Here is a 23747-nt window from a genome sequence, read left to right as displayed (position 1 = left end):
CCAGAAACATCGTTGCCCCTTCTCCCCCGAAACTCACCACTTGTGTCCATCTCATTCCTCCTGGGTCCCCTCAGGCCTGTCTGTGTGCATTGGGAACTGCCTGCAGCCCCACGGGCGTGCCCCCTTCAGGCCCCACTCCCTCACTTCACCTCTGTCTCCATAGAACTCCCTGAGCGAGGAGATAGCCAACATGAAGAAGCTTCAGGATGAGCTGCTGCTAAACAAGGTAGGGGGCCCTGAGGATCCAGGATGAGGACGTTGGGGCAGTGCTTGCTGAGACTAGGGTCTGCAAGTCTGGCAGGGGCTGTTCCTCCTGGGCGGAGCAGATTCTAACCCAACACCTCCAACACCGGCCCCAAGGAGCAGCTCTTGGCCGAAATGGAGCGGATGCAGATGGAGATCGACCAGCTGCGGGGGAGGCCACCATCCTCCTACTCCAGGTGACAGCAGCCCTCCTGCCCTGCCCCCACCATGGAGCCCCATTGGCCAAGCTCCTCCCTTCTGATCCCCACTTCCTGTCCTCCTGAGACTTCTGACCCCTCTGGTTTTTTTTTTTTTTTTTTTTTTTTGAGACAGTCTCACTCTGTCGCCCAGGCTGGAATGCAGTGGCACGATGCCGGCTCACTGCAACCTCCACCTCCTGAGTTCAAGCGATTCTCGTGCCTCAGCCTCCCGAGTAGCTGGGACTACAGGCGTGCGCCACCACAGCCAGCTAATTTTTGTAGTTTTAGTAGAGACGGGGTTTTGCCATGTTGGCCAGGCTGGAACTCCAGGCCTCAAGTGATCCTCCTGCCTTGGCCTCCCAAAGTGCTGGGATTATAGGTGTGAGCCACTGTGCTCAGCCCACTCTGGTTTTTGACCCTGATTTATTTTTTCTTTCTTTTGAGACAGAGCCTCTCTTTGTTGCCCAGGCTAGAGTGCAGTGGTGCGATCTCAGCTCACTGCAACCTCCACCTCTCCGGTTCAAGTGACTTTCCTCTCTCAGCCTCTAGAGTGGCAGGGATTACAGGAGCCCACCACCACGTCTGGCTGATTTTTTTATTTTTAGTAGAGACAGGGCTTCACCATGTTGGCCTGGTCTTGAACTCCTGACCTCAAGTGATCTGCTCTCCTCCGCCTCCCAAAGTGCTGGGATTACAGGCCTTAGCCACCAGGCCTGGCCCCTTGACCCTGACTTCAGGACCCCTGGTGCTAGGTCTGTCTCTGTGACCCCTTACCTCTGTGCCCTTTTCCTGACCCCTTGGTCCCTGACTGCATTCCTCATGCCCACAGGTCTCTCCCTGGCAGTGCCCTGGAGCTCCGTTACTCTCAGGCACCCACATTACCTTCTGGTGCCCACCTGGATCCCTATGTGGCTGGCAGTGGTCGGGCAGGCAAGAGGGGCCGCTGGTCAGGGGTCAAGGAGGAGCCTTCCAAGGTCAGCAGCTGCCTCTGGGGCCTGGACTGAGCAGGGCTTGGGCGGGCAGCTGTAGGAAGTGGAGCTAAATATGTGGGGCTCCGGGAGGAAGCTGGGTTGAGAGGCAGGATCTCCTGGACTCACCCACTCACCCTTTCTTCTCTCCTTCCCTGCAACCCTCTTGCCTGGATGTCTCCTCGTGTGGATGTCCTGCCACCTGGTGAGAACCTGAGAGTAATGATGGGACAGGGAGGGGCGTGTAGAATCCCAGAGTAGGCGGGGTTAGGTGAGGAACAGGAGCCAGCTGAGTCATGGGAATCAGGGTGGGGGTGGAGTCATGGGTGTGGGCGTGGCTTGGAGAGGGTTCGGGGAGGGATCGAGAACAGGGACCTGTCAAGAGAGGAAGTTAGAGGCCGGGCCCACGCCTGTAATCCCAACACTTGCTGGCGCCGAGGCAGGCAGATCTGCCTTGAGGTCAGGAGTTCGACGGCAGCCTTGCCAAAATGGCATCGCTACTAAAAATGCAAAAATTAGCCAGGCGTGGTAGTGGGCGCCTGTAATCCCAGCTATTCAGGAGACTGAGGCAGAAGGATCGTTCGAACCTGGGAGGCATAACCCAAGATTGCACCATTGCACTCCAGCCTGGGCGACAGAGTGAGACTCTGTCTCAAGAAAAAATAAATAAAATAAAACGAAATAAAGTTGGGCTGGGAAAAGCATCAGTGAGGTTGGGCAAGGTCAGGATCATGAGCCAAGACCCAGCGCCAACCTCAGCCCCCACCCACCTAATGTCCCTCTGTCCTCACACAGGGACAGGATTGGGAGCGGTCTGCCCCTGCGGGCTCCATACCACCCCCGTTCCCTGGGGAGCTGGACGGCTCCGATGAGGAGGAGGCAGAGGGGATGTTTGGGGCCGAGCTGCTGTCCCCCAGTGGGCAGGCCGACGTGCAGACGCTGGCCATCATGCTTCAGGAGCAGCTGGAGGCCATCAACAAGGAGATCAAGTGAGCCCTGGTCCCGCCCTGGCCTGCCCTGCCCTGCCTGAGCTGACTCCACAGCCCTTCTGGCTCTGGAGGCCTGAAAGCCTGAGTCCATCTCCTCTTACACCATCCACAAGGAATTCTTCCAGCCCAACACTCACTCCGCTGTCCAGGCAACCCCTAGGATACACTCAGAAGTCTTCTATGTGCTACCTACACATATACCCCCCAGCCAGTACTCACCATTCCCCAATACACCAAAGCCTGCATCCCCAAATACCCTAGTTCCTCTCGATGCATCAAGAATCTTCCATTATACCATCAATTTTGTGGTTTCACATAACCAGTGCCCAGAGTCTTCCACTACCCTAAGGATCTCAAGACAACACAAGGTTCCCAACCTCAAACACCAAGAATCTCATCCTAACACGCTAATCAAAAACTTCAACTCCGGGCCAGGCGCGGTGGCTCATGCCTGTAATCCCAGCACTTTGGGAGGCCGAGGCTGGCAGATCACGAGGTCAGGAGATCTAGACCATCCTGGCTAACACGGTGAAACCCCGTCTCTACTAAAAATACAAAAAATTAGCCAGGTGTGGTGGCAGGCGGCTGTAGTCCCAGCTACTCGGGAGGCTGAGGCAGGAGAATGGCGTGAACCCAGGAGGCGGAGCTTGCAGTGAGCTGAGATAGTGCCACTGCACTCCAGCCTGGGCGACAGAGCGAGACTCTGTCTCAAAAAAAAAAAAAAAAAAAAGTCCCCAACTTATTAAGAAGCCCCCAGTGATGTAAAGTCTACCCTGATTCACCAGCAATGGCCATATTCAGCAATTCTCCTATAATGTACTCCCCATGAGCCTTCGGCAAATATACCGTGACCACCACCTTCCATACCAAATGACTCCATGCCCTTCCCAGAGCCTAGAGTGGCCTGAGTCCCTGATCTCACACTGCTCCTATTATGACCTTGCTCTTACAGTCCATCTTGAACTTGACCTTTTGTCCATAGTAATCCCTTCATGATTTTCCAAACCACTTGACTATCATCAGGGCCACCCTGATGCAGACCCCGATCACCTTGACAGCCCTAATCCTGCAACAACTTCCTGAGACTATCAGGACCCCTTGACTCTCCTTGAGCCTGGAAGGCCTTCAGAAACCCACCAAAGCCCTCTGACATCATTACACCGTCCCCAGAATTCCCCTTGCCCCACCAAGCCTTTCTGGCCCATTGTGCGCCCAGATTCCCTCTCCCGCTGTCTGCTGCGGCCCCTCACCCAGTTTCCCCTATTTCCCTCCTCAGGCTGATCCAAGAGGAGAAGGAGACAACAGAACAGAGGGCAGAGGAGCTGGAGAGCCGGGTGTCCAGCTCTGGCTTGGACTCGTTGGGCCGCTACCGCAGCAGCTGCTCCCTGCCCCCCTCCCTCACCACCTCTACCCTTGCCAGCCCCTCCCCTCCCAGCTCTGGCCACTCAACACCCCGCCTGGCACCCCCTAGCCCTGCCCGTGAGGGCACCGACAAGGCTGTGAGTGCTCTGAAGTCTCCCCAGCCTAGTAGGGGGATGGGGAGAGGTCAGAAGCAGGGCTCCCCAGTGTACAGCAACAATAACCCCTCACACCAGTGGTTTTCCAAAGCAACCTCAGCTTTCCCTAAAGGTTCAAACTCAAAGGGCAAAGGGGAGGCTGAGTCACTGGGATCTTGAACCCTAACTTTCACTTTAGTCAGATCTGGTCTACTTTTATTTCTCATGCATCAAGTTTCTGCACAGGATTTTAAAAAGTTTCTGACTGGGTGCGGTGGCTCACGCCTGTAATCCCAGCACTTTGGGAGGCCAAGGTGGGCAGATCACTTGAGATCAGGAGTTCGAGACCCACCTGGCCAACATGGTGAAATGCCCCCCTCTACTAAAAATACAAAAATTAGCCTGGCCTGGTGGCATGTGCCTGTAATTCCAGTTACTCAGGAGGCTGATGCAGGAGAATCACTTGAACCCAAGAGGCAGAGTTTGCAGTGAGTTGAAATCGTGCCACCGCACTCCAACCTGAGAGACAGAGTGAAACTGTGTCTCAAAAAAAAAAAAAGTTTCAGTGACAACATGCATTTGAGAACTACAAATTAGATTCTCAGAATTGACCTTTGAGGGAGGCAAAGAGATATTGGCCCTATTTTACTCCCTTAAATTCAGCTTTCCTGCTTCCAGAACCTGTAACTCATTAGCTTTCTTTGAGGCCCGATCAACATGGTGAAACCCCATCTCTACTAAAAATACAAAATTATCTGGTATCTGGATGTGGTGGCGCGGGCCTGTAGTCCCAGCTTCTCAGGAGGCTGAGGCAAAAGAATTGCTTAAACTCAGGAGGCGGAGGTTGCAGTGAGCCGAGATTGTGCCACTGCACTCCAGCCTGGCGACAGAGCTAGACTCCGTCTCAAAAAAAAAAAAAAAAAAAAGCCGGGCATGGTGGCACATGCCTTTAATCTCAGCTGCTTGGGAGGCTGAGGCAGGAGAATCTCTTGAACCTGGGAGGCAGAGGTTGCAGTGAGCCGAGATTGTGCCATTGCACTCCAGCCTGGGCAACAAAAGTGAAACTTCATCTCAAAAAAAAAAAAAAGTTTCTGCAACTCACCCTGACTTGAGCTAGACTACCTTTGGATACTGTGTTCTAAACCAGGGTCACCCCACACACCCCTTAGTAGACATCTCAGTTAATAAGGAGCCCCCGACATGACTCTTTGAACTCAATCCAGCATCTATGCCCTCTGTCCTCAGAATCATGTCCCTAAGGAGGAAGCTGGAGCTCCACGAGGGGAGGGGCCGGCCATCCCAGGAGACACCCCACCACCCACTCCTCGTTCTGCCCGTCTTGAGAGAATGACCCAGGCCTTGGCACTGCAGGCGGGGTCCCTGGAAGATGGGGGACCCTCACGGGGAAGGTCAGCAGGGACAAGGGATAGGGTCAGGGAGAAGCTGGCTTGAGAAGATGAGAAGGGGGTGGACAAGGACTTGGGAGGAGAGGGGACATCCCAGCAAGGATATGCTCTCATTCTCTCCTGCTTTCCCAGTGAGGGCACCCCAGATTCCCTGCACAAAGCCCCCAAGAAGAAGAGCATCAAGTCATCCATAGGCCGTCTCTTTGGCAAGAAAGAGAAGGGACGAATGGGACCCCCAGGCCGGGACAGCTCTTCTCTGGGTGAGTACCTCACTCTAACCCTTCCCTCCTTTGTTCCTTCCTCCCTTCCTCCCTCCCTTTCTTTCTTCTTTGTATGTTCATTTGACATCCATTCATGTCTTCATTCCTTTGGTGATTTATTTAGAATTTGGAAGGAACACAGCTTGCCAAGGTAGGCGGGAGGAGGAGGGAAAAGGAGAGGGCACTCTGGGGCCTGCTTGGGTGACTGGGTGGGTAAATGAATTTATTTCCTTTACCTATTTTTTTTTGTTGTTTTTTGGATTTTGTTGTTGTTGTTTTGAGACGGAGTTTCGCTCTGTCACCCAGGCTGGAGTGCAGTGGCACGATCTTGGCTCACTGGAACCTCCACCTCCTGGGTTCAAACGATTCTTCGGCCTCAGCCTCTTGAGCAGCTGGGACTACAGGTGCCCGCCACCATGCCTGGCTAATTTTTTTGTATTTTTTAGTAGAGATAGGGTTTCCCCATGTTGGCCAGGCTGGTCTTGAACTCCTGACCTCAGATGATCCACCCGCCTTGGCCTCCCAAAGTGCTGGGATTACAGACTTATTTATCATTTTTTTTTTTTTTTTTTGGAGACGGAGTCTCGCTCTGTTGCCCAGGCTGCTGGAGTGCAGTTGCGCTATCTCGGCTCACTGCAAGCTCTGCCTCCCGGGTTCACGCCATTCTCCTGCCTCAGCCTCCTCAGTAGCTGGGACTACAGGCGCCCGCCACCATGCCCGGCTAACTTTTTGTATTTTTAGTAGAGACGGGGTTTCACCGTGTTAGCCAGGATGGTCTTGATCTCCTGACCTCGTGATCCGCCTGCCTCAGCCTCCCAAAGTGCTGGGATTACAGGTGTGAGCCACCATGCCCGGCCACCTATTTTTTAAACAGAGGAAGAGGGTGTGGCATCCTCAAGGCAGGGCACCTTCCTGTGGTGTGCTGGAGCCTGCTGGCACTGGCTCAGGAGATCCGCTATTTCAGGAATTGGCTGACATCACACTGGTAGTTTGAAATTGCCCATGGTGGGATTATTTACACCATGGAAATGGGCAAATGCTACAAATCCGGGATTCCCTTCTGCCTCGCCAAGGAGCCAGTTGTTAGGCATTTACCAGCACACCACTGCCGCCTTACCAAGGCCAGCCCAGTGCATCCAGCCGTATTTTGGGGATGACTCCAATTCATGGGCGCCTGTCTGGCTTTATCACTTCCTCGACGTGCCCTCACTCACTACTCCCTCAGGGCCTCTGCCTTTCCGGCATTTTCCTCATCACCTCCAGCATGAAAGATTCTGCCTCCCCCTTGAGATTTTCCAAATTTCGACCCCTCCCTGCCTCCAGCTGGAACACCCTCAGATGAGACACTGGCCACTGACCCTCTGGGGCTAGCCAAGCTGACAGGCCCAGGAGACAAGGACCGAAGGAACAAGAGGAAGTGAGTGTGTGTGAGACAGTGTATGTGAATGTGTTTGTGTGTGTGAGACAGTGTATGTGAATGTGTTTGTGTGTGTGTGTGAGGGTGTGTGTGTGTGTGTATGTGAATGTGTGTGTGTGAGTGTGTGAGGGTGTGTGTGTGTGAGTGTGTGTGTGAGAGAGTCTGCGAGAGTGGGTGTCTGTGTATGTGAATGTGTGTGTATGTCTGTGACAGTGTGTGTGTGTGAGTGTGTGTGTGTGTGCAGCAGTGGTGGTGAACAGAAATGGGAATTCAATGCTGGGAGGGGGTGTTCGTGATCCTGAACTTGCTTGCCTGGAAACCCAGGAGCTCCTAGAGTTTTTATTTTTTCTTTCTTTTTTTTTGAAAAAAATTTTTGTATTTTTTGCATTTATATTATATTGTTTCTTTTATTTTTCTTATTTTTTTCTCTCTTTTGATAGGGGTTGGGGGGAGAGGATTTACAGATTCACATGTATTTTTTGACCTTCTGCCGTGTTTTATACATTCATAAAAGGTGCGTGTGCGTGTGTGCGTGTGTGTGTGTGTGCTGATGGGGGCCATCCACAGAGCAGGGGGTCTCCACCCCTGACAGCTTCTATCCTGGCCCCTTCACCCCTACAGGCATGAACTCCTGGAGGAGGCCTGCCGCCAGGGCCTACCTTTTGCTGCCTGGGACGGGCCCACCGTGGTGTCCTGGCTGGAGGTACTGGGACCCAGAAATGCCCTGTTGGTCCCCAACCCCTCTGACAGCCCCACTGGTAGGGGCTGCCTGGTCCTTCTGGCGCCACCCTGCTTCTAGCCCAGAGGTGGGGGTGGCCATGGGCCGGGCAGGTGAGGACCCAGGAGGGCTCGGGCTTCCTGTTCATCTAAACAGCTTCTTTCTCCTTCTTCTTCTGCCCCTGCCACTCTGGCCTTGCCCACCTGGGTCATGGTCTCCTGTCATTCTCTCTACTCTCTCTTTCTGGATTCTCTGCCTCTATTTTTCGGCACCATTCCCATCTCTGACCACGCTTTTGTCATCCCCCGTATTTCTCCTGATGTCTCCGATCGCGCTGCCGACGTCTCCCTGTCTCCCGCTTTCTGTCTCTCCCCACCCTCTATTTCTCTCTCTCTCTCTCCCTCCCTCCCCCTCCCCTTGCTCTCCTTCTCTCTCCCTATCTCCCCCTCCGTCTGTCTCCCTGTCTCTCTCTCCCTATTTGTCTCCCTCGGACTCTCCCTCATCTCGTCCACGTCTCTTTTACTTGTCCTGTTTCTTCTCCTTGCGAACTTTCCCACGTCTCTGTTTCACCCCCCATCCTCCCCTTGCCTGTCCCCTCTCTTCCTCTGTCCCCTCTGTTTCTCTGTCCTTCCGTTGCAGCTGTGGGTAGGCATGCCTGCCTGGTATGTGGCCGCCTGCCGGGCCAATGTCAAGAGCGGTGCCATCATGGCCAACCTGTCAGACACCGAGATCCAGCGCGAGATTGGCATCAGCAACCCGCTGCACCGACTCAAGCTACGCCTCGCCATCCAGGAGATGGTCTCGCTCACCTCGCCCTCAGCCCCCGCCTCCTCCCGCACTGTGAGTGTCCGGCGGCCAATTCCAGCCTTCGCTTCCTCAGAGCCCCGCCTCTTGCCCTCAGTCTAGCCAATCCTGGGCCTGCTCACTCTTCTGTCCCACGACCCTACTTCTCATTGGCTCTTACCCCCCTCAGCCTCCCCTCCGCTCCCAACTTCGCCTGTGGTCCATGTGGTACTCCAGGAGGGGCGCAGGCCACCTCCTTCCCTGCCTCTCTCCCTCTCCTTGGCGTTTGCTGTCCCACTAAAATGTCACCACTTCTAAGAAGCTTTCCTTAACTTGTCAGCTAAACGAGATAACCCATCATTCCGGCATATCAGCACCTTCTAATTTTCCCCATAGCAATTATTGCCTTCTAATTATTTTATCTTTTCATTCCAACTTTTTTTTTTTTGAGACAGAGTTTCGCTCGTTGTCCAGGCTGGAGTGCAATGGCGCGATCTTGGCTCGCTGCAACCCCCGCCTCCGGGGTTCAAGCCATTCTCCTGTCTCAGCCTCCTGAGTAGCTGGGATTACAGACGCCCGCCACCACGCCCGGCTAATTTTTGTATTTTTAGTGGAGACGGGGTTTTGACATGTTGGCCAGGCTGGTCTTGAACTCTCGACCTCAGGTGATCCACCCGCCTCGGCCTCCCAAAGTGTTGAGATTACAGGCGTGAGCCCCTGTGCCTGGCCCTCGTTCCAACTTTTTATTACGAGAAATTTCAGACATACAGAAAATCATGTGTACCCAGTTCAGTGATTCTCAAACTTTTGCTGTACTTGCTCTGTTGTGTGTGTGGTGTGGGGGGAGTGGGGAGTACAGGTTGAGTGTCCCTTACCTGAAATATGTGGGACCAGAAGTGTTTAGAATTTCTGATTTTAAAAAGTTTTTTTTTGAATATTTGCATATAAATGAAATATCTTGGGGATGGGAGCCAAGCCTAAACATGAAATTCATTTATGTTTCATATGCATCTCATACACATGCCTAAAAAGGATTTTATACAATATTTAATTTTTTATTTTATTTTATTTTTTGAGATGGGGTCTTGCTTTGTTGCCCAGGCTGGAGTGCAATGGTGTGACCTCGGCTCACTGCAACCTCTGCCTCCCGGGTTCAAGCAATTCCAATCCTCTGCCTCAACCTCCCGAGTAGCTGGGATTATAGGCACCCACCACCTCGCCCGGCTAATTTCTGTATTTTTAGTAGAGATGGGGTTTCACCATCTTGGCCAGGCTGGTCTTGAACTCCTGACCTCGTGATCCACCTGCCTCAGCCTCCCAAAGTGCTGGGATTACAGGTGTGAGCCACTGCGCCCGGCCTACAATATTTTAAATAACTTTGTGCATGAAACAAAGTTTTGACTGCATTTTGATTGTGACCTGTCACATGAGGTCAGGTGGGGGATTTTCCTCTTGTGGCTTCGTGTCAGCACTTAAGAAGTTTAGGGCCAAGCACTGTGGCTCACACCTGTAATTCCAGCATTTTGGGAGGCCTTGGGCGGCCGATCTCTTGAGCCCGGGAGTTCAAGACCAGCCTGGGCAACATGGCGAAATCCCGTCTCTACTAAAAATACAAAAATTAGTCGGGTGTGGTGGCACATACCTGTAGTCCCAGCTACTCAGGAGGCTGAGGTGGGAGGATCCTTTGAGCCCAGGAGGTCGAGGCTGCAGTGAGCTGTGATTATCCCACTGTACTGCAGCCTGGGTGACAGAGAAAGAGTACATCAAAAAAAAAAAAAAAAAAAACAACAAACAAAAAAAACGCATTTAGAATTTTGGAGCATTTTGGATTTTAGATTTTCAGGTTGGGGATGCTCAGAGACCTATTGAATGTAATTTGAGAACATCATAACAGCTTAGCCCCCAAAATTACTTTAGTAGGTCTTTTTTTTCCTTGTAAATACCACATCCTTTATCACACCTAAGGGCATTGACATTGTTGTTAATTTCTTTTTCTTTTCTTTTCTTTTCTTTTCTTTTTTTTTTTTTTGAGATGGAGTCTCACTCTGTTGCCCAGGCTGGAGTGCAGTGGTGTGAGCTGGGCTCACCGCAACCTCCATCTCCCTGGTTCAAGTGATTCTCCTGCCTCAGCCTCCTGAGTAGCTGGGATTAAAGGCGCATGCCACCACGCCCAGCTAACTTTTGTATTTTTAGTGGAGATAGGGTTTTACCAACGTTGGCCAGGCTGGTCTTGAACTCCTGACCTCAGGTGATCCACCCGCCTCTGCCTCCCAAAGTGCTAGGATTACAGGCATGAGTCACCACTCTCAGCCTAATTTTTGTATTTTTAGTAGAGAGGGGTTTCTCCAGGTTGGCCAGGCTAGTCTTCAAACTCCAAAAGTGATGTGCCTGCCTCAGCCTCCCAAAGTGCTGGCACTACAGGTGTGAGCCACCACACCTGGCCACAGTTGTTAATTTCATCTACTATTCACTCTGTATTCAAATTTCCCCAGCATGCTTAAAATATGTTCATTGTTTCTCCCCCACTATGACGAAAAGGGTCTGTTGTGTCCCTTGCCATATCCCACACCCTATGACGGTGACTGGTGCCTGACTCTCACCAGAAGTACATAAATGTTTTTATCCGGCCGGGCGCGGTGGCTCACGCTTGTAATCCCAGCACTTTGTGAGGCCGAGGCGGGCGGATCGTGAGGTCGGGAGATCGAGACCACGGTGAAACCCCGTCTCTACTAAAAATACAAAAAAAAACAACAAAAAAAAATTAGCCGGGCGTGGTGGCGGGCGCCTATAGTCCCAGCTACTCGGAGAGGCTGAGGCAGGAGAATGGCGTGAACCCGGGAGGCGGAGCTTGCAGTGAGCCGAGATCGCGCCACTGCACTCCAGCCTGGGCGACAGAGCGAGACTCCGTCTCAAAAAAAATAAATAAATAAAAAATAAAAAAATAAATGTTTTTATCCTTGTATGGATTCCTAACTCGTGGGGTTGTTGGGAGCAGAAGCTCAATAAATGTGAACCCCCCCACACACCCCCTAAACATTTGCATCATGGCTGTGTCTGCCCCCCACTTCTGAATCCTCATTCTGTACCTCTGTGTGAGGTCAGCGAGGTGATGTCATTTGCACAGGGCCACACAGCAAAATGCATGGCAGGGTCCCAATTCTAACCTGAATTTGTTCAACTCCAATGTCACATTGCCTGGTACATGGCAGGTGCCCTATAATAAGGATCATTCCTTTTCTCTGTTACTGCTTGTCCCAGAAAGCAGGAGGGACATAAACGTATGGCCCAGGGCCTTCAGGAGGACACCCTCCTTCCTCTCCCCCACGCGAAGCCCTCTCCCACCATCCATTAACACTCCCTGCCCCTCAGTCCACAGGAAACGTGTGGATGACACACGAGGAGATGGAGTCCCTTACGGCCACGACCAAGCCCGTGAGTACCCCCTGCCGGCCGCCTTGGGGGTGGCACCAACCCTCTTTGGGGGTGGGGGCGGGGACCGAGTCTGTGGCCATCCCTAAGTCTGCTCCTTGCGTCCTCCTCTGCCTGCCCCTTAACTCACCCCTTCTCTCCCCTCTTCCTACTAACGGGTCAGGAGACCAAGGAGATCAGCTGGGAGCAGGTAGGGGGCGCGGGGCGGGGCGTGAGCGCATGAACAGGCTGTGCACGACGCATGGATGCCCCTCCTCCGAGCCCTGCCCCTGCCCTCACCAGAACATGCCATCATCCCCATGTGGGGGGGCGCTGCGCCAAGCTTGGCTCTGGACTGTTCCATTATGGCTTGGCGGTGGGGAGGGTAGAGGGGATGCGGTGTGGAAGCCCAGACTGTTGCATAGTCAGCCTTCTGCATGGACCATTTCATCATCGTGGATTGTGGGGGCTCTAAGGGGCTTCAATTCTGTAGCTCAGGAGAGACTGAGCAGCCGGTGTCCCTATAGTGGAGGGGCGGGGGCTACAGTGGACTGCTTAGTGTATCAGGGCCAAGGAGGAAGCATTGGCTGTGGTGGTGGTCAGGTAGCCAGGCTGAATGAGAAGTTGGGGAGGAGGAGCTACACTTTGTTCTCAAGAAACAAGAGGCAGCAAGGCGCTGTGGCTCACGCCTGTAATCCTAGCACTTTTGAAGGCTGAGGTGGGCAGATCACCTGAGGTGAGGAGTTTGAGACCAGCCTGGCCAACATGGTGAAACCCTGTGTCTACTAAAAATACAAAAATTAGCCGAGTGCAGTGGCTAGCGTCTGTAATCCCAGCTACATGGGAGGCTGAGGCAGAAGAATCGCTTGAACCCAGGAGGTAGAGGTTGCACTGAGCCGAGATTGCACCATTGTACTCCAGCCTGGGTGACAGAGTGAGATTCCATCTCATAAAAACCAAACAAATAAACTAACAAAAAAACCCAAGAGGCATGAACTCACTGTCCATGGAGGAATTATGTGTGACTGTGGTCATAGATCACATATTTCCAGCCAGGGGGAGGCGTGGATTTTGTGCTGATGCTGAAAGGAGTAAGGGACTTGGGGCTCATCTGGAATATTGCCCTGGGCCAGATATAACATTAGACAAGTATTTTCAGGACATTGCAAGAGTGATGGCCCTTTCTTAGTGGGAGAGCTGCCTTGAAAGAGTCCATTGTCCTGACTTGGAGGTGTAGTGACGTTGGACTGCAGTGAGACAGAGTTAAAGCAGTGCTTCCCCAAATTTAATGTGTAGTGGGGTGGCACGTACCTGTAGTCCCAGCTACTTGGAAGACTGAGGCAGGAGGATCGCTTGAGCCCACGAAGCTGAGGTCAACCTGGGCAACATAGTAAGACCCTGTCTCTAAAAAATAAACAAATATGGCCAGACGCAGTGGCTCATGCCTGTAATCCCAGCACTATGGGAGGCTGAGGTGGGCAGATCCCTTGAGGTCAGGAGTTCGAGACCAGCCTGGCCAACATGGTGAAATGCCGTCTCTACTAAAAAATACAAAAATTAGCTGGGCATGGTGGCGCGTACCTGTAATCCCAGCTACTCGAAGGCTGAGGCAAGAGAATTGCTTGAACCTGGGATGGGGAGGTTGCAGGGAGACGAGATCGTGCCACTGCACTCCAGCCTGGGTGACATAGCAGACTCTGTCAGAAAGAGAAGGAGAAGGAGAAAGAGAAAGAGAAAGAGAAGGAGAAAGAGAAAGAAAGAAATAGAGAAATTAAAAAATAAATATAATATATATATTTCAAATCACCTGAGGGTCTTGTGAAAATGCAGATACCGACTTCAGTAGGTCTGGAATAAGGTCTGAGATTCTGCAATTCCAGCAAGTCCACAGGTGATGGTGATGCTCTAGGTCTCAGGACAACTGTTTGAGTAGCCAAGAGTATATGCTGTCATGAAGGGCTAGGAGACAACTCTGGATTGGTCCATTATCCTGAGCAGAGACTGGTCATTGTCCTACCATGGGGTGGGAAAAAACTCTAGATTGGGAGGTTGGGTTGTACCCCTCTCATGCACAGTGGGAAGGGGCCAGAGGGCCTGACTCCTCCCTCACCTGCCCATGGCCCCAGATCCTGGCATATGGCGACATGAACCACGAGTGGGTGGGGAACGACTGGCTGCCCAGCCTGGGGCTGCCTCAATACCGCAGCTACTTCATGGAGTCGCTGGTGGACGCTCGAATGTTAGATCATCTTAACAAGAAGGAGCTCCGGGGCCAACTCAAGATGGTGGACAGCTTTCACAGGTGGGGGCTGCCTGGCCAATGGGGACAGTCCAAAGGGAAGCCCCACCCCAGAGAGTCTTCGGCCAACGGGATTGGCCATGGGAGATTCCTAGGCTTATCTTGGCCCTTTTAGCCTGAGTTCTCAGGAAATCCTGACTCTGTGCCCCTTTCACCAATGAGATGGTCCACAGGAAAAGTTCAGATCCTGAGATGGCTTGGCTAGTTAACCCTGGACCCCTTTCAGGCTGGCCAATAGGGAGTGCCTATTATTGAAAATGCCTCACCTCCTGAGGGGGTTAACAGTCAATAGAACTTATCAGCTCCCCACCCTTTCCAAGAAGAGCACAGCCAGTGGGGAGGGACCCGTAGGAGCAGCAGTCTGGGGGACTGGAAAGCTCACCCGTGACTCCACCTCCCCTGCTGCTCAGGGTGAGCCTACATTATGGGATTATGTGCCTGAAACGGCTCAACTATGACCGGAAGGACCTGGAGCGGAGGCGGGAAGAAAGTCAGACCCAGATCCGAGGTGAGTAGAGTGTAAGGGTCCCTTTGGGAGCCAGGTGGAGGGTGTGGAGATGGATGGGGAGGAGAAGAAGATTGGCACCATAACCGAGGGGTGGAGCCAGCGTGGGAGGCGTGGCCCGAAGAGAGGAAATGGAGGTGGAGGTATGGGCTAAACTGAACTCTCCAGGCCACGGGAGGGGCACGGCTGAGGGTCCCTTCCGTCCCCAGACGTGATGGTGTGGTCCAATGAGCGGGTCATGGGTTGGGTGTCCGGGCTGGGCCTGAAGGAATTTGCCACGAACCTCACGGAGAGCGGGGTACACGGGGCACTGCTCGCCCTGGACGAGACCTTCGACTACTCCGACCTGGCCTTGCTCCTGCAGATCCCCACGCAGAACGCACAGGTGAGCTGCCGCTGGGCCCGGAGCATGCTGGGCGTCCCCACCTCGCAGACTGCACGCTCCAACCGCCCCCTCCACCTCCTCTTTCCAGGCCCGGCAGCTCCTGGAGAAGGAATTCAGCAACCTTATCTCCTTAGGCACAGACAGACGGCTGGACGAGGTGGGCGCGGCAGCAGCTCAGAGGGCTCTGCTCCCAGCGGCTCCTCGAGAGGCGGAGCTGAGGGGGTGGGGCCCGACTATTAACGGTCAAGGTTGGAGGCGGGGCCAGGAGGGGGCGGGGTTAAGGGAGAGGTGAGACCCGGAGAGGGGTGAGACCCGGAGAGGGGTGGAGTCAAAGGAAGGGGCGGAGTCAGACGAGGCAGGAGTCCCTCACCGGCTGCCCGGCTCCTGTACCTAGGACAGCGCCAAGTCTTTCAGCCGCTCCCCATCCTGGCGGAAGATGTTCCGGGAGAAGGACCTCCGAGGCGTAACTCCCGACTCAGCTGAGATGTTGCCCCCCAACTTTCGTTCGGCTGCAGCAGGAGCCCTCGGCTCTCCGGGGCTCCCTCTCCGCAAGCTGCAGCCAGAAGGTGGGGGGCTCCCAAATGCGACAGCCCTTCCTCGCTTCCCTAGGGTGGGCCATGGACCACCTCAGTAGTCCAGGTTGTGGAATGGCCTAGTCCTTTCTCGCCCACCCCTGAGGAATAGACTGCTCCAACGTTCTGTACTCCCCCGTCAGGATGAAATGGATAAGTCCCACTCCCCCTTCCCAGGGAGGGAGTGAACTCGCCCAGTGAGAGTTTGAGTCCTTGGCTGCGGGGAAGGGAGGGAAACCCATGTGGAGCCCGGCGATCGTTGTGACATCGGGAAGGGAAGTCCAAAGGGAGGAATCCTGGAGAGGAACAGGGAGGAGGGTGCTCCCGGCTGAACCGCTGCTCGCTCTCCCTCCAGGCCAGACTTCTGGGAGTTCCCGGGCAGACGGCGTTTCGGTCCGGACCTATTCCTGCTAGTGCAGGCCTCCAGGTGAGGACCGTGCTGGGCGACCTTGGGGGTGCGGGGCGGCACGGTGGATCTTCACTGCTCCACGCGCTGCTCGGCGTCATGCAGGTGACCTCACTCGGACGGAAGAATCTTCCCGAGGCTGGGCTGTTCCCTCTCCTGCCCGGACTGTGGCCTCGCCGGGGAGAGCGGGCGGGGGAGCTCGCGCCGTGGACTGGACCATCTGTACAGACCAGCGGGAGTGCGCGCACCCGCCTCGCGCAGGGCCGGGGCCTGGACCAAACCACATGAACTGGACTGAGAGGGGGAAGAAGCGGGCAGGAAGAAATCCCGCCCCAAACGTCCGCCTTCCTTTTCTCTACTTTGTAATTTATTGATCAGTTTCTGTTGGGAGACGGGTGTCCTTTACCCGCGGGAAGGGGGCGGGGCTTCCCTCCCGGGCCGCATGCGGGGAGAGGCTGCCCCCTCCCCTTTTTCCTGCCCAGTCGCGGGGCCCAAGTCTTCCTTCTTCGTCCGAAAGGAGGGGAGGGGGGACTCGCTGCTACAAGCCTCGCCCCCTGTGCCACTTAGCTCCGCCCCACCGCGTCCGGTCGCCGGTCCCCCGGGTCATCTGCGGGCGGGGTCCCCTCTCCCTCCCCCGTGTCTCGTGTCCCCGGGGCCTCACCGCCCCCCGTGCTGTGGCCGTATCCGTGCCCCGGGGGTAGGGGGCGCAGAATGGCGCTCCCCCTTCTCCTCTGGCTCCGGGGTTTGCATGGGAGAATCCTCTTTCCACGATGCCGCTGGGCGACGTGGCGTGGAGGCAGGGGAGGCGGTGGGGGAGCCCTCGCCCCCGACTCTCGGTCGGCCTCCCCGCCCCAGGCGTCACTCAGTGATCACGGGTAAAGAGAACTGTTTCAAAAAACTCCCTTGTTGACTGATTTTTTTTTTTTGGGTAGGGGGGGTGTTCAACCAACCACCTCGAGCCAGGAGTCCAGGCCCCTCATCCCTCAAGTCTAGGTCCAGGTCTCTAGACCCTACCCGCATTCCCTGATGCCCTGAGATTCCCAGACCCCACGTCTGACAATGAGGTTTCGAAGAGCACTGTTTATTCAGAGAAATAAATATGGCTCGTGGAAAGGGATTGGAAGGCAGGGGGAGGTACACCTGCGTCGCAGTCGAGCGGCTGGGTCAGGGTTCCGGCGTTTCCAGCATGTCCGCCAGGGCCCTGGAGAGGAGAACGCCAGACGTTAGACAGCTGGTGTTCAAAGCTCACCCCAGGACGCTTAGAGATCATTAACCTGCCCATTTCATGGACGGGGAAATGGAGTCCCAGAGTCATCTGATAACTCATAGCGAGACAAGCACTTCTCTAAACGGGGCTTTTACACACTCCCCTTTTACACACTTACTGATAAAGGGACGAGGAGAAATAGTCAACGTAGCTTCCTGTGGGACAGCAGAGAAAAGAGGCTTGAGGGGTACCGCACGAGCAAAATTAGGCGGCCACTCAGTATAGCGTGCGAGATTAGTGCTAGCTCCACCTCCTTTTCCCTAATTCCTCCTTCAAACTGAATCCCTTCTACGGGACCCCTTTTTCGTTCTGGGTGATTCCGTTCTCCAGTAGCCCCGCCCCTTCGATTCCTACTTGAGTTGGCCTCGCCCATTAGGCTCTAAGCCCGCACCTCAACCCTTCACTCATTTCTGTCGCTTGGCTTCAGCAACACCACCTGGTGTTCCTCGAGCCAGGTCCTGGCCCACGTGCTCAGAGCCTTGGCCACGCCTCCCCTCTTAGCCCCGCCCCACCAGCCTTCCGGGCCAGGCTCCGCCCCCACCAGGATCCACCACGCTGGGCCTGGCACCTTCCTCAGGTTTTTCCAGGGCCCCGCCCATGCTCACCTGGAGTGCAGACCGTTTCGCAGACCAGCGGGCAGAGATAGCAGAACTGACAGTGCTGGGGGCGGGGACCGGGAGAGAGAGTGAGCGTGGGGCGTGGCCGGGGGCGGAGTTAGGATGGGGCCAGGACCAGACCGGGACCAGAGGGCTAGGTCTAGGTTAAGGTTGGAGTCAGGATCGCTTGTGGAGTCAAGGTTGCATCAGGGGTAAGGGGTTGGGTCAGAGGCCAGGATTTAGGGCTGGGGGTCCTCAGAGGGTCCCGGTGCATCCTGAGGCCCAGTGGAGCCTTGAGTGTGAGGTGAGGTCTCACCTGGCACTGGTCGCAGTGCTCACCCATGTTCTCCTCATCACAGTGACAGCTCTCACATTCAGTGCATCGCTGGGGACCGGGGGAGCCTGGTTAGATGGAAACTCTAACGCCACTTGGGAGATACCCGCCCCTGGTCCACCCCTGCACCCTGGACGCTTCCCCAGACTCTACCCTCTTTATCTCTAACAGTGAGCTCTGTATCTGTCCCCTAAACCAGCCTCTCTCCCCTCCCCTGCCCCTGGTTTCCCTCCCCCCTTCCTTCCTTCCTTCCTTCCTTCCTTCCTTCCTTCCTTCCTTCCTTCCTTCCTTCCTTCCTCCTTCCTTCCTTCCTTCCTTCCTTCCTTCCTTCCTTCCTTCCTTCCCTCCTTCCTTCCTTCTCTCCCTCCCTCCCTCCTTCTTTCCTTCTTTCCCCTTTTTTTTCCTTTTTTTGAGACGGAGTCTCTCTCTGTCGCCCAGGCTGGAGTGCAGTGGCGCAACCTCGGCTCATTGCAACCTCCGTCTCCCAGGTTCCAGCGATTCTCCTGCCTCGGCCTCCCGAGTAGCTGGGATTACAGGTGCGTGCCACCACGCCCGGCTAATTTTTTGTATTTTTTAGTAGAGATGGGGTTTCACTGTGTTAGCCAGGATGGTCTCCATCTCCTGACCTCGTGTTCTGCCCACCCTGGCCTCCTAAAGTGCTGGGATTACAGGCGTGAGCCACCACGCCCGGCCCTGCCCCTGGTTTTCTATCTCAGGGCGACCCCATGTCTCCCAGTCAGGGTGGGCTCAGGTGCTCTCTCCACCCCTTCTCTCCCTATTTTCCCCCTAGCCTATCAGCCCCTGTGCCATCCCTCCTTCCCCCGACTCTCTTTGCCACAGACCCCTGTCTCTGTCCCCACACCCCAAGATGCAGCTTGGGTCTTGTCCTCTCCTTCCTGGACCACTGCCCCAGCCTCCCAGCATCCCAGCCTTCAGTCTGTCCTCACCTCACATGCCTGCAGAAGGATCTCTTTTCATTCAGAACTGACCCTGGCCTGCCCTTGCTCTGAGCCCTCCCACAGTACCACCCCAGGGCCCCTGGGACAGACTCTGGGGACACTTTGGTGGGTGGATCTGGGCTAGGGACATACATTGCAGAAGGAGCAGTAGCCACACAGGGACCCTGGCTGGTAGTTCCCATACTCCTGAGCGTCCTGTGGACCTGCGGGGACAGGAGGGCAGCAGTGACCGAGGCTGACTCGGTTCCTTCCCACCCACACCAGCCCAGGCCACTTACCTGTGTCCTCACCGCTTTCCTCCTCACTGGAGGCACCTCCAGCCTCCTCTCTCCCATCCAGTGGGTTGGGGATGATGGTGAAGTGGGGCTCATCTTCCTCCAGCCCCTCCTCCTCCTCCTCTTCCTCCTCGCTGTGGTCTCGGCTCAGTGGGACCCCAACCTCAGCCCTCTCTTCCCTCCTCTCCTCCTCTTCTTCCTCCTCCTCCTCCTTGTCTTCCTCTTCTTCCTCCTCCTGGTTCAGGCTGAGGCCATGACCTTCCTCCTCATCCTCCTCATCTTCCTCATCCCAGCTGCCATGATGGGTGCCTTTCTCTCCCTGCTCTGAACTTTCCTCATCTTCCTCGTGGGAGCCGGCGTCCTCTTCCTTCTCCTTTTCCTCCTCAGAATCATCCTCCCTCAAATGGCTTCTATCCTTGACCGCTGTGTGTCCTGGGGGGTGATGGCTCATCTCTTTGATGGACCCTCTTTGACCATGGCCAGTTTCTTCATCTTGGTGGCTTTGCCTGCGGCTGGGGGCCTGGTGGCCAAGCTCAGCAGAGACCTCCTCATCTTCCTCCATGGGGACTCTGTGGTGGTGATGGTGAGGGACTTCTGTTTTATACTCATCTTGGAAGTCCTCTTCATCACTCTTGTGGCCTCGAGTTTGGTGGCTTGCAACATGGTGGCTGAACTGGACTGTGATCTCCTCTTCTTCCTCTTCCTCTTCTGCAAGGCCATGGTGGACATGTTGGGGACCCTGGTGCCAGTGTTCAGTGGACACATCCTCATCTTCTTCCTCTTCTCTGTGGCCTTGGTGCCTGTGGTCAGGGACATGATGGCGGTGTTCACCTGAGACAGCCTCATCCTCTTCCTTTATGTGGTCTTGGTGCCTGTGGGCCTGGTGTCCATACTCAGTGGAGATATCATCATCATCATTGTCATCTTCATGGCTTTGGTGCCTGTGGCTGGGGTCACGATGATGGTGTCCATCTGAGACATCTTCATCCTCTTCACTCCCATGGCCTTGGTGCCTGTGAGCCTGGTGTCTGTACTCAGTGGAGACATCATCATCATCATCATCATCATCATCATCATTGTCATCTTCTTTGTGGCCTTGGTGCCTGTGGCTGGGGCCATGATGATGGTGTCCATCTGAGACATCTTCATCCTCTTCACTCGCGTGGCCTCGGTGCCTGTGAGCCTGGTGTCCATACTCAGTGGAGACATCATCATCATTGTCATCATCATCATCATCATCGTCATCTTCTTCGTGGCCTTGGTGCCTGTGGGCCTGGTGCCCATACTCAGTGGAGACCTCCTCTTCCCCCTCCTCCTCCTCTTCTCTTTCATCATCTTCCCCATCATGGCCTCGGTGTCCATGCCTGAGGATATGATGGTGATGCTCACTGGACACAACTTCAGCCTCATCTTCGTCTTGATGGCTGTGGCTCCTGTGGCTGGGGAGGTGGTGCCTGTGCTCAGCTGAGTCTTCCGTGTCTTCACTCCCATGGCCTCTGTGCCCACGGGCCTGCCCACCATGCTCTGCAAAGTCCTCCTCACCTGAGACATCCTCATCTGCGACTTTGTGGTCTTGGGACCTGTGGCCTGGGAGTAGGTGCCCATATTCCTTGGAGACATCTTCATCCTCCTTTTCACGGTCTGGGTGGCTCCAGAAATGATGCCCATTCTCTGTGGAAACATCCTCGTTCTCATCTGGATGGTCTCTAGGGCTGTGGAGGTGGTGGCCAAGCTCTGCTGATGCCTCCTCAGAGAGCCCAGCGACTCTGGTGTTGTTGTTCCAATTGCTGAAGCCCAGCCCGTCCCCTCTCAGCTGCTGGGTCATGGCCGGGGGGAGGAGCAGGCTGGCCACCCCAGCCCAGAGGACAGAAGTGTGCAGCCATGGCCTATGGTGGCCCATGGGGACGGACAGGCAGCACTGGCTCCAGCTGCCTCTGGGGCGACGTGGACAAATGTTGGGGTCTTTGTCCCTTTGGGGCCGGTCTCTTTTTTTCTCTGTGTCTCTCCTTTGCTTTGTCCTTTCGGTCTCTGTCCACCTTCCTCTGGTCCTTGCTGCCTGGCTCTGGACACCCCTCTGAGGCTGTCTCCGGAGCCCCCTGACCCCCCTCTGGGGCCCTCCCTCCCCATTCCCCAGCCAATAGGGTCTTTCCCCTCCCCTCTCTCCAGCTAAATTTACTCTCAGCCCTGAGTTATTCTGGGTCAGTCCCCGCCTGCCTGCCTCCTGCTCCTCCTCCTCCCAGCTGGGGAGGGGACCAGTGAGGGGTCTCTCCCTGGCCAGGAGATGGGGGCCAAGGGACTTGACTTTGACCTACCAACAAGCTCATGTTTGGCAGCTGCAAAGACAAAGGCTAGACTTTTAGCAGGTTTTTGGGGGAGCCTGGGGCACCTGGGGGAGGCAGAAGAGACTTATCAGAGGGGAGAGGCCCCTGGGACGGAAGGACTGGGGGTTCGATTGCGGGGTGTTTCCAGCCAGAATGATACGCGCTGGTCAAAGAGTGAAGTCAGTATTGAGGCCCTGGAAGGGGGAGAAAGGAACATGGCCCCCAACACACGTGTCTGTGACCTCCTGTCCCTGGAACTCAGATCTGGGGGCAGGGACTGGGCTAGACCAGGGCTATAAATACAGCTGGGAGGGGTAGGGGGACTCAGGTTACAGGGGCCGCAGCTGTCCCCGTCACAGAGGGCTGGCAGGAGACAAGTGGCCTTGCCCGTCTCTGTGTGTCAGTATCTCCTGCTCCTCACTGGTCATGACTGCCCCCACTAGGGTCTCCCTTCCTGTTCACGGGTCCTCCTCTCTCTTCGATTCTGTCATCTGGGTCCCTGTCCCTCCTCCACGGGATTGCCTCTCCCTCTCACTCTGGGCTTCTGTCCCACTCTCATCTTCGTGTCTGTCCTCTACCCAAGTCTGTGTCCCTCTCTCCCCGCTGTGCCCTCTCCCCTAAATCTCTGGCCTCTCCTTTCTGAGTTCCTGCCCTTCGCCCAATTCTTTGGTTTTTGCATCCCCCTCTGCCCCTTGCCTCAGTCAAGCTGTCTCCTCCCCATCTCGCATCCACCTCTCTGGGTCTCTGTCCCCCCTCTCTCTCTGAGTCTCTGTTCCCCTCTCTGGGTATATGTCCCCATCTCTCTCTGAGTCTCTGTCCCCCTCTCTCTCTGAGTCTCTGTCCCGCCTCTCTGGGTATATGTCCCCATCTCTCTCTGAGTCTCTGTCCCCATCTCTCTCTGAGTCTCTGTCCCCCCTCTCTCTCTGAGTCTCTGTCCCCCTCTCTCTCGGAGTCTCTGTCCACCTCTCCCTGGGCCTCTGTCCCTCTCTCTGTCTGGGTTTCCCGCCCCCTCTCCCTGGGTCTCTATCCCTCTCTCCCTGGGTCTCTGTCCCTCTCTCTCTCTGGGTTTCCCGCCCCCTCTCCCTGGGTCTCTATCCCTCTCTCCCTGGGTCTCTGTCCCTCTCTCTCTCTGGGTTTCCCGCCCCCTCTCCCTGGGTCTCTATCCCTCTCTCCGTGGGTCTCTGTCCCTTTCTCTCTGAGTCTCTGTCCCCCTCTCTCTGGGTCTCTGTTCCTCTCTCTCTCTCTGGGTTTCCCGCCCCCTCTCCCTGGGTCTCTATCCCTCTCTCCGTGGGTCTCTGTCCCTTTCTCTCTGAGTCTCTGTCCCCCCTCTCTAGGTCTCTGTTCCTCTCTCCGTGGGTCTCTGTCCCTTTCTCTCTGGGTCTCTGTCCTCCTCTCCCTGGGTCTCTGTCCCTCTCTCTCTGGGTCTCTGTCCCTCTCTCTCTGGGTCTCTGTCCCTCTCTCCCTGGGTCTCTGTCCCCGTCCCCCTGGGTCTTTCCTCCACTCCCTGGGTCTCTGTCCCCCTCTCTCTCTGGGTCTCTGTCCCCCTCTCTCTCTGTCTATCCCTGGGCCCCTGCTGCCCCACATTCTGATTCTCTGTCCCCTAAGTCTTTGTCTCCCCCTCTTTGGGTTAAATTGTCCCGTCCCTGTCTGGCATCCTCCTTTCTGAGTCTCTGTTCCCTCTCTGCCACTGGCCCCAACTCCTTCTGTTCCCATCTCGCTCTTGCCCTCGGAGTCTCCCCTATGTGTCTCTCGCCCCCCGGCCCGGGCCTCTCACGCCCTAGGTCGCTGTCCCTCTGTCCCCTTATCGCGGCCTGGGACCCGCCCTCTCCCCGCCTCCCGCTTTGGCGTCTCCAAGACTCCCCGCCTCCCAGACCTCGCCCCGCCCCAGGCTAGGCTGGAAAGTGGAGGATCCGGTTTGCTCTGGGCGGGTCTGGAAGCAG

At 55.4% G+C, this 23747-nt stretch overlaps 2 protein-coding genes across 3 annotated transcripts in view; one reads left to right on the top strand and one right to left on the bottom strand.

The window, feature by feature from the left end:
• The window catches only part of PPFIA3 (PTPRF interacting protein alpha 3), a 32782-nt gene extending 15830 nt beyond the window's left edge, over positions 1-16952 (top strand). The window contains exons 12-30 of one of the 2 annotated variants that reach the window (XM_032169150.2): positions 164-226; positions 361-440; positions 1273-1417; positions 2213-2400; positions 3677-3899; positions 5142-5305; positions 5435-5562; positions 6886-6979; positions 7601-7682; positions 8337-8537; positions 11850-11912; positions 12073-12099; positions 14015-14190; positions 14598-14695; positions 14902-15077; positions 15166-15234; positions 15472-15643; positions 16005-16076; positions 16161-16952. In XM_032169150.2, coding sequence (XP_032025041.1) covers positions 164-226; positions 361-440; positions 1273-1417; positions 2213-2400; positions 3677-3899; positions 5142-5305; positions 5435-5562; positions 6886-6979; positions 7601-7682; positions 8337-8537; positions 11850-11912; positions 12073-12099; positions 14015-14190; positions 14598-14695; positions 14902-15077; positions 15166-15234; positions 15472-15643; positions 16005-16063 — 2208 coding nt within the window. In that variant the 3' untranslated portion in view covers positions 16064-16076; positions 16161-16952. The remainder of the gene's footprint in view (positions 1-163; positions 227-360; positions 441-1272; positions 1418-2212; positions 2401-3676; positions 3900-5141; positions 5306-5434; positions 5563-6885; positions 6980-7600; positions 7683-8336; positions 8538-11849; positions 11913-12072; positions 12100-14014; positions 14191-14597; positions 14696-14901; positions 15078-15165; positions 15235-15471; positions 15644-16004; positions 16077-16160) is intronic. The other variant, XM_058425576.1, reaches the window with a different exon arrangement.
• Positions 16953-17168: 216 nt separating this feature from the next.
• HRC (histidine rich calcium binding protein) lies at positions 17169-21386 on the bottom strand. Its single transcript, XM_032169166.1, has 7 exons — positions 20784-21386; positions 19490-20702; positions 19344-19414; positions 18235-18303; positions 17928-17982; positions 17441-17477; positions 17169-17256 (listed from the first exon to the last, which is right to left on the bottom strand). The coding sequence occupies exons 1-7, from the start codon at positions 21384-21386 to the stop codon at positions 17220-17222; spliced, it is 2085 nt and encodes a 694-aa protein (XP_032025057.1). The 3' UTR covers positions 17169-17219.
• Between the last annotated feature and the right edge of the window lie 2361 nt (positions 21387-23747).

The sequence above is a fragment of the Hylobates moloch genome, unplaced genomic scaffold (assembly GCF_009828535.3).
Source record: "Hylobates moloch isolate HMO894 unplaced genomic scaffold, HMol_V3 SCAFFOLD_12, whole genome shotgun sequence".
Lineage (NCBI taxonomy): Eukaryota > Metazoa > Chordata > Mammalia > Primates > Hylobatidae > Hylobates > Hylobates moloch.
This window is presented reverse-complemented; position numbering and strand designations above follow the sequence as displayed.

Excerpts from the sequence above, each read along its gene's own strand:
- HRC (XM_032169166.1), bottom strand. The coding sequence starts at position 21,386 with ATGGGCCACCATAGGCCATGGCTGCACACTTCTGTCCTCTGGGCTGGG. Across the intron at positions 20,703-20,783 it reads AGGAGGAGGGGGAAGAGGAG|GATGATGATGTCTCCACTGA; the intron begins GTCTCCACTGAG and ends GATGATGACAAT. Across the intron at positions 17,983-18,234 it reads AGCACTGCGACCAGTGCCAG|CACTGTCAGTTCTGCTATCT; the intron begins GTGAGACCTCAC and ends CCCCGCCCCCAG.